Source organism: Pieris brassicae, chromosome 3 (assembly GCF_905147105.1).
Source record: "Pieris brassicae chromosome 3, ilPieBrab1.1, whole genome shotgun sequence".
In the NCBI taxonomy this organism is placed as follows: Eukaryota; Metazoa; Arthropoda; class Insecta; order Lepidoptera; family Pieridae; genus Pieris; species Pieris brassicae.
Window position 1 is genome coordinate 8,591,141 of NC_059667.1, and position 9,665 is coordinate 8,600,805.

General features: G+C 34.4%; 1 protein-coding gene across 1 annotated transcript; it reads right to left on the reverse strand.

Annotated features, from left to right (window-relative positions):
* Positions 1 to 5,097: 5,097 nt before the first annotated feature.
* Positions 5,098 to 9,338, reverse strand: LOC123707615 (endocuticle structural glycoprotein SgAbd-8-like). Its single transcript, XM_045657842.1, has 4 exons — positions 9,247 to 9,338; positions 6,508 to 6,770; positions 5,854 to 6,115; positions 5,098 to 5,546 (listed from the first exon to the last, which is right to left on the reverse strand). Exons 1-4 carry the CDS (start codon positions 9,256 to 9,258, stop codon positions 5,448 to 5,450), a joined length of 636 nt encoding a protein of 211 aa, XP_045513798.1. The 5' UTR covers positions 9,259 to 9,338; the 3' UTR covers positions 5,098 to 5,447.
* Between the last annotated feature and the right edge of the window lie 327 nt (positions 9,339 to 9,665).

The window sequence follows — 9,665 nt, forward strand, 5'->3', positions numbered from 1 at the left end:
CCTGGAACTGTTCTGCGACAAAATTATGAAATATTTGCCCATGAGTATTGTAAATATGTAATAATATTACCGATGAATCCGGGGCTTATCTCGCGAGACGCGTTACACTAAGCTTGATTTTATTTTATTATAAATTTAAGAGATGGAAAAAAGTCCCTGGACACAACGGCAGGGGATTAAAAAATAGTTATAGCTCCACTGACTACTCCACCTGAAAGCGATAAGAAATGTGAAAACCCCTAAAACACAATCAGTCCAGAGAGCCTTTATTGTTAAATATTTAATTATTAGTGAGACTTCTCTCATAGCAGAACTGTGTTGGCCTAGTGGCTTCAGCTTTTGCGGTCTAAACACGTCTGTGAACCAATAACTTCTCTTTTTGTGGAACCTACACTGAAGGCATACCTTACACCTAACAAACAAAGGCGTCTGTTAATATCAGAAGTATCATAGTGTACTAAAAAATATATCACGAAACAGAACATTAAAATCTGAGGCCAGAAGTTGTATCTGAAATTAAGCACACGTGTTTGCATTCCAAATAGATCACCATACAATATTGTTTATCCAATCCCAAAATTATCACATAGCTCGGACTGATAACCTTCTTTTTATTGAAGTTAGTTTATTTATGCATTTAAACACATTGTGTAATGCAATTGAAGTATTTTTAAACCTAATTATTTCCTCTCACATTAAATATAACTAAATTAAATTATTACTTTGGAGTAAAGACTCTTGGGCCGTGGGGTTCAAGTCACCCCAGAGCTGGTGCTTTCCTCGCTGAAAGGAAATGCTGCCAGCGTTAAAGGTGCTACTTTAAAAAATCTTTTAACAATTGTATATTTGATAGTTATGATTACTAAATGAATAAAATAATAAATAATATTATGTTTGTATAAGAGGAAATTGTATTAATTAAAATTCATAACGTGTAAAATATACACTATGATGTTCATAAATCCGAGCCGGGCAGTTAAATATCCATAAAGGGCAGGGAATAATTATGAAACAGTTAACATCCAAATATAATTACTCGTTAGAAGCCAGTTTTGCGGGTGGTATTTGATGGCAGTAATAAAATACTTTTATTATCATATGTAGAATCAATACATATATATTATAACGCTATTTAGAAATTTATACCTTTAAATTAATCAAGTCAAAAGTATTGACGATATTAAAAGTAGTATTTAATTAATTTGTGTCCGCAAACAGTGTATAATTAAGAAACATAGCAAGCAACACGCACAACAAATACTTAGAACCTTCTTTCCTTTAAGAAAAGAGCGTACTAATTATTAAAAGGCTGACAACGCACTTGTGAGCCCTCTGGCAATGCGAGTGTCTAAGAGCGGCGATATCACTAAACCTCAGGTGAGCCTTTTGCACGCTTCTCCACTGGTGTAAAAAAAAACAATACCTATATCGCATTAATGTTGCAATAGCCCAAATGAACTAATTAGTTCAAAACTCGTACCGCTGTATAATCTATAACGGGTGAATTTCTGTGTATTTATGAAATTTTAGAGCTGATTCAAGAATACTATAACAACAATAACAGACAATGTATGTAGCATTGAAAAAACAAGTTTTTTTTTAGGTTGGGCCTCAGATTTCCGTATCTGTTTCATGATCATTTGTTTTTGATGCACGCCGTCGACTTTTTGGGTCTTAGGCAAGCTGGTTTCCTCACGATGCTTTCCTTCACTGTTCGAGGGAATGTTAAATGCGCATATAGCAATAAAGTCCATTGGTACATAGCCGGGGATCTAACCTACGACCTCAGGCATGAGTCGCACGCTGCAGCCAGGCCAACACATGTAGCATTAAACATCTTTTATTATTATGATCTCAAATAATATACATGTTATAAGGACAATCAAATACATATGAAAATATGTTATAGAAAAGATACCTATGAAAATGACATATGAACCTGAGAAGTCAAAGCGCTAACCAGATCCATGTAACTTCTACACGATCAAATAGTCCGCAATACTGCAGCACATCCCGAGGGGACTTCTTATATCGAAGAATGAAGAAATATACAATGTAAATACATAAGTAGCTATTAGGTAGGAATATAACATGGAATATAACAAAATAAAATAATAATAATAGTAAATGATGCACAAGCAAGGCAAGGATGCAAAAACGTCTGGGCGAAATGTACCTATGGAGTTGCTGAAAATTTTCACCGAGTTATTTTATATCACAGTTTTATTCTAACTCCGACAATATATATTTTATTATAAATCCGGATGTAAAGGTAATTTTCTTATTACACTTGCTGATGCATGTTAGAAGAATATTAGAAAATCTACCGCCTTGATGATTTTGTACGCGCTGTTAAGAATGACAAAAAGCTTTAGAATGACAAAAAATTATGTTTCTTCAGGCATTTGTTAATATTTAAGGACTATTAATTAACATTTAAAAGTGTTATGAATAAATGATTTGCTTAATTAATATAAAATACTATCGCATGATGGCTATGATGTAGTGGCAGGCGTACGAGTAAGAGCGATGAAACTTGAGTAACGTTTTTTTGTATGTTCATGAAAGATTGTGCTGTAATGATATCTATTATTATACTAAGAAATTTCGAAAGGTAACTGAACAAGACAAATATAAATAACAATAGAGTGTGTTCCATGTATCTGTATAAGTATTGTAACTTTTGCAAATTGAGCTTCGTTGCTTGTACGATTTTTTATACATTTTGTTCCTTAGTCAAAACAATTTCCTCCAGTGAAATGTGCTAATTAAGGCATATGTGTAAAATTCATATCTACACTAACGGTTGAAATTGGTAAATTTATTTTTGTATGATTCACCTATGTTTAAAACTAGAAAAATAAAAATACAGTACGAATGGGAGATAACTGGTCTTGTATACAATACAACTAAAAACTTGTTGAATGCCAACCTCCACGACGCCTCAGAGACTCAAGCCTGCACGGGATAATACGTTTATGTGTTCGTTTGAAAACACCCGTGCAGTAACCAAAGTTCCTCGGCGCGGCTTTGAATACCGGTGGGGATTGACTTCGTACGTACCGCTATTGTTGCCAATCCCTACGACACCTCAGGTACTCGGGCCTGCACGGGATATTACGTTTATGTCGTTTGAACACGCCCGTGCAGTAACCAAAGTTCCTCGGCGTGGTTTTGTATACCGGTGGGGATTGACTTCGTACGTTTTGTCAAGACGGTTTGACGTAGTGCTGGCACCGCCTTAACCCACGCACCCCTGCTAGTGCGTAATTGTTTGACGTTGTCTTGAAATGAAACTGCGCCTTGATCTTGTTTCTTGCTTCGCCGATTATTCGTGGGTCCCAGTTCGTAGTCAGAGGAGAGAGGAAAGAGAATTTTGCGTAGATCTCGCCGAGCTTAAGTACTCGAACAGTATACCGCGACGAGAGCTGCGCTTACAAACATCTGCGTCGGTATACTGCGACGAGAGCTATGCGACCCTTTTGTTCGGCGAAGCATTTTATTCATTTATTTATTAACCATTTTTCATACTTAAATTATTAACATATTTTAATTATAGAACTTATATCACATACTTAATTTCTACTTATAAGCTATCAACAATATTCTCATCAAACTTATAACTCATACTCAACTTCTACTTATGACCTGCCAAAATATTCTTATTTATCTTATAATAATAGAGTCGCCAAAATTAACGTATAATCTATATCTATTTATATTTACGAGTCGCCAACAAAACTTTTGTAAGTGTTCGTTTTAAATTGTTTCATTTTAGTTCACGTCTTTAGGCTTTCTTCAAGCAATGTCATCCCACGCAACGTCATATTGAAAATATGTTGCCACGACGAGACCACTGTGACTGATAAAAAGTTAACAGGGGCCTTAGTCATGATGCTTTAACAATAGTGTATGTAGATAGTCGAAAAATACTGTCATTTTCATACAAATTTAGTTCCCCCCAGATCTCACTTGCAGCCAAACTTTTTAACGCTAAAATTTATTATTCACTGTTCCTTCCTAGTCTCGAGTTCTTATTGTTAGGAAGCGGTTTCCGTTGCTTGAGTTTGGAGATTATAAGTTTTCTTTAATAATAATAAAAACGAATTAACACATATTGCATTTATACCTTTAGTTATAATAATATATCTTCTTGCGACATATTTTTATCTTTATTTATTTATTTCTTATTTCCTATTTTTACAGTAACTTAATACAATACAATAGAAAACTTTTTAAACTAAAAGCAAACTAAACAAGTAAAAACTCAACATTTCTATAACTAATTAAGGCAATTCTTGTGAGTTCAGACAGTGTTCAACTAAAAATATATCAGTCTCATAAGAAATAATATTTAGGGTGCGCAAGACACGCGTAAATGTTTTTTTTTTTGTAAATTTGAACGCGCCCCACGCACTCCAAGCAATTGCGACCGCTTACCACTCCGAGTGTGATTATTTGGCACATGCAGCCCCAGTCTCTCCAACATTTCCGTATTATATATTTTACCTCCAAGGACCTTAAGAAAACTATTTTGTTGATTATTTAAATAGTTATGTTTCTGGTTATATAAGAAACTCTCTTTTTCTCTCTTCTTTTTACATTTAGTAAAGTATATTTTTCTAGAACTGAGGGTTTTTCAAGGCAGTTTTTGCCGCGCACCACACACTATGTGGAAACAGCTGCCCACTGATGTATTTCCGAACCAATTTCCCTTAGAGTCCTTCAAGAAAAGACTAATTTTTAAAAGGTGTCCATGGGAATAACAGAGCCCGCGCCTTCTGTGCCTGTGACATAGTTAGAAACATGCTGGTTTTCTAGTGACCACCGTAAAAGCACACTTTTTTAGTAAAAAATATTACTGGTGCATAGCCAGAGCTTAAACTAACAAGACTCAGAGTTACTGTGCTAACTATAGTTAAATGGAAAATGCAATTTTCACTCATTATTATTTATTTATCCCTCTGTGCTTTCCAAACCAAAACGTTGATGGTTGTTATAAATCGAAGTCACGAATATAACTTGTATTACAGGTTTGATTACTAGAGTGAATATTTTGAGTCAGCCAATATTGAGGATAAAAACAGATAAAACATATAAAATTATTCAACATTTATTCATTATATATGTACAAAAATACAAAATCTTAAACTCTAGTTCTTAAATTGAGTTATTTCGTTGAAGAATTCACGGTTTTCACATAAATCTAATATGGGCAGTGATAAATAACTAGAGGGACGAATTTTCCAATACACACGAGCCGCAATATAAAAATCATGCGATTGGAAAACCGCATACCTTAAAAATAATTAACGGTATACTTAGCACTATATAAAGTATCACAAAGAACTGTATTTCACGAAAGTACTGATTTTACTATTAACACTGATTGACTTTAATGCTCATAGAGCATAGGTGTGGATGTGATATTCACTGGAAGGTCCATTCTATTGTTGGTAGTACTGTCCTCTGTAGTTAAGGGAAGCCTGTTCCTCGTTGAGTTTAGCAGCTGCTGGGTTGTTCTTAGCGTCCAAAGCGGCGCGCTCCTGTAATAGCGAAATTTTGTATAATCTGTAGTGTACACATCTTTAGAGATTACTTTTAATACCTTCGAGAATTTCATACTACCAGTACCAGTTCAGTACTATTAGTTATCCGGAAGAATTATGGATGATTTTGGTTAAGTTCTCTTGTATATTACTTAGATTTACCCAATCTTAACAGATTACGTTCGAAAAGTAAAAGCTGTTTTAATTATATACTTTTTGCTCATTATTAAAACCATTCTCTTTATAGACACGGAATATTGTTTTTTAACCTTGAATTTTTAATTAAAAATAATCATCAAGTTACCTGGTTGGCCTTGATTCCAGCGTAAATCAGATCAAGTCCCTTTTGGATTTCAGGGGAGACTGGAGGAGGAGTTGGGATATGGTCACCCTTGACCCTGAATCCGAACTCATCAGCTGTGTACTCTGCGGTGATGATTTGACCATCAGGTGCGGTGTAGGAGTAGGAACCTTGCTGGACAAGAGCTGGTATGTCTTCATTGTCAGTGTTTACATTCTTCAGGTAGCCTTGCTCTTGAGCGTGGATATTGTTTCCAGTTTCGTACCTGTAATCAAATACATAAATTACATAATTAATATGTTGTAGATGTATATAGCTTATCAATTACCAAAACTGCGCAAGGTGCCCTCTGGTACTCGAGGAATGGAACATAAAACCAGGCATATTGGATAGTCTGATAAGAAGCAGTGGTAGTAGTTGAAGGTAAGCTAAAAGGTATGTTAAAGTATGTAACATATAACCACATATATTTGTAAATGAAAAGTTGTTGTTAAAGTGATTGTTGTGTTAAGTTATTATTTATTTTGATATATTTGTAAAATCTCTTGCTTGTTACTCCAATATTAATGGAATTATACTTAAAGGTCATTATAAAAATAAGTTGTCAATAAAAATCGAATAAAAAAAACTTTAAATTAAAATCCCGAAGTTACTTACGATGTTTTATAACTGCCATCGTTAGCTTGTTCCTTGTCGAAGTGAATGATTGGGATGTATGTTGTGGTGTCAAGTTCAACACGGGGCCGGAAATCTTCAACTGGTTTCCTGAATTCCTGTGCTTGTTGGGGCCTGTAGTCGCCTTGTTGGTACTTGTTGTAGTTTTGTTCGGCGGTCTGTTGGTCGTCTTGGCCTTCTGGTTTAAGAGATAGCTTTCTTTGAGGTACAGCCGCTGAGAGGGCCAACACTGCTGATAGTACAATCTGAAAACACAATTTGAGTTGTTAATAGATTCTGTTTGCTAAAAACATATAAAACAAAATTGGTATGTTAGCCTAGAGGCTTAAACGTGATAAATATATGTATTTAAATTTCTTTCTATTATTGTTTTTCAAAACAGGCATGCCTGAAACCCAAAACATGCCATACACACATCACCCACTTGCCTGTTATAAAAAAGGCTATAGGTGTGCTGTCGGGATGGAGCCAACAGCCTCTGGGATAAACGTCGCATGCTCAAGCCACAAGGTCAACACTGATCTTTTATAAACGAAAAACCAACAAAAAACAGATGCAACCTGAGGCCAAGACAGGCCACGGTTATAATTTACTATTATAATAAGAAAACAGAGACAGAAAGTAGTGTTGGTCAAGTGGCTTCAGCGTGCGACTCTAATCCCTGAGGTCGAAGGAAAACATCGTGAGGAAACCGGCTTGCTTTAGACCCAAAAAGTCGACATCGTGTGTCAGGCAGGAGGCTGATCACCTACTTGCCTAAACAAATCATTAAATAGATACAGGAACCTGAGGCCTAGACTAAAAAATGTTGTAGCGCCACTGATATATAACGAGAAAACAAATTTAAAATAAGACGTCAAAATTCATGTTCCGCTATTGAGACTTCAGGTTCAATGCAATAAAGAATAATTACAATTGAAACGAAATTATGTAAATGGTTAAAAGGGGATGTTTAAGGCAATTATGTAAATAAGGTCACGTTTGTTAACTGCAACGTAAGTGTTACAGCTCTCTTCAGTTCCGGCAGTGTTAAGTAATTAAATCACTTGTAAAACAGTATTTTGCTTTTTTTAACAATTTAGAGCTTTTAAAACAGGATTAACATTGTTTTGTTATTGAGATACTTTATATAATATATAAACATAGTAACACTTTTTATGTTGCATTCCGAAACAGCAAATTGTTTTAGAGTCAGAGTGACTGTATCTAGATAATTTAATTGTTTTAAACAAACCTTTTTCTATTAAGGAAGTTTAACTCTCATTACTAGCGCGTTCACATGCAATTTCTGTAAGTGTATTATAGCAATTGTAAATGAAATTCTCAGTAACAAGTAATACAAAATGATGTCACATGAAGAGCTTAATCATATTCGAGGTGTCGTAAGATGAGGTGGAGCGGATACAATACTATATTATTACGACACTCGCTTGGGCGAAAGCGAGCCTAGTAAAACACGTATTGGCAGTCCATAACCCAACATTGTTTTCATTGAGTATTTTACGCTTCGTTACCATTGAATCTCACATCTAACAATGTATTACACAATGCTAGTCGAGTTCAGACGCAATGATCGTGAACCGGTATGATCTAACTTGCGCATAACAAATACGTTACGCATGAAAAGCTCCAATTACGATTTAGGTAAATTAAACATCTGTTTGCTCTACGTGTGGTAACACAAGAGTCGCGGTATAAGGTTCTAAATTTGAATATTATCATAAATGTCATAGACAGTATAAATGTTAAAAATAACGATTATTTGGTAACGTACGAATTACGATGTAAGTTCGAAATTTGAATATCTATAAATGTCAAGTAGAAATGAAACTCCAAACATGTTCGAAATGTTAAAAAATAGGATCTATTTTCCCATATTCAATATTGTAAATCTATAATTATCAATAGTCAACTTAATAAACGAGGTGTAGAATTTTTTATTGATGTTACACAAATCGATGGAGCGTGAATTATTTCCAAAAGGTTCAGGTTTTGTATGTCAAGGTTGAGATCACATCAGCAGATGGCATGAATACAGATATTTTTATCTGTTACTATCAAATAAAGACCCAGTTGCTTAATCTATTTCATCTCGAATGTTAGGTCAATCTTTGGTTTGTGACCTAGATAATGTTATGCAAGCCCACACGCTGTTTGTACGAAGAAATGAGGTAATTCACCTAATGATTATTAAAAACAGTAAAAAATAATTATGAAACATTACTTCCTTATTTATAAACGCAATCATGTAAGATTATACTAGATTACATATACATTCAAAATTTAAACTTTGTCCTTTCCCAAGCATTTTGATTAAGAAATAGAACTAATGTTAAATATCAGTACACCCAACGTCTTATGTCAAAGTTCAACAACCGACTCGTCTACTAACCTTATTACGATCTTACAGCCTCTTGCGGAAACCTTAGTAATAGATTCAAATCAAACTGACCCAATTACATACGCTTTATTACGTTTAATTAGCTTTTTAATGACAGTTTTTAATCTTGTTTTTAAACTGTGTTTTTGACTGTTTTTAACAGTCCTTTATCTAGATTTGAAGCAACAACTTTGATAAAATGGAGTAAAATTTTGTAGCATATTTATGAAGGTATATTAGGTTTAATAAGCGCTAATTAAGTAATTAAAAAGACAATAAATATACTTTCCTTACATAGTCGACATGGTATTATTTAATTTATGTATAATTTTGGGACTTACCAGTAATTTCATGATGCTTGTGAATGGGACGTGCAACAGTGAAGCACAGTGGTTCTCGGAACTATTCAAAATGGTAGCTCTCCGCTCACTTATATACGACACCCCTGCCACTCGCTCTGCCCTGAGCCATCACTTTCATACCCGATTTGTCTCTGCAATATTGGATTATCAGTTATCAATATTTTCATACTCAATTGTCTGTAGTCAAGCGATAAGATCTGTGGGAATTCTATATTTAAAATTTCTTATTTTGAAAAGTTCACGCGTGTATTAGAAGAAATTGTAACACGTGCCTAACAGGTGATTTATGAATAATTTAAATTTAGATTTGTTTATTGATTTTGAATAAGCTAATAGCCAATATTTGTTACAATATCTATGGAAACTGACAGCGCAATTATTTTAGTACCGTCCGGGTT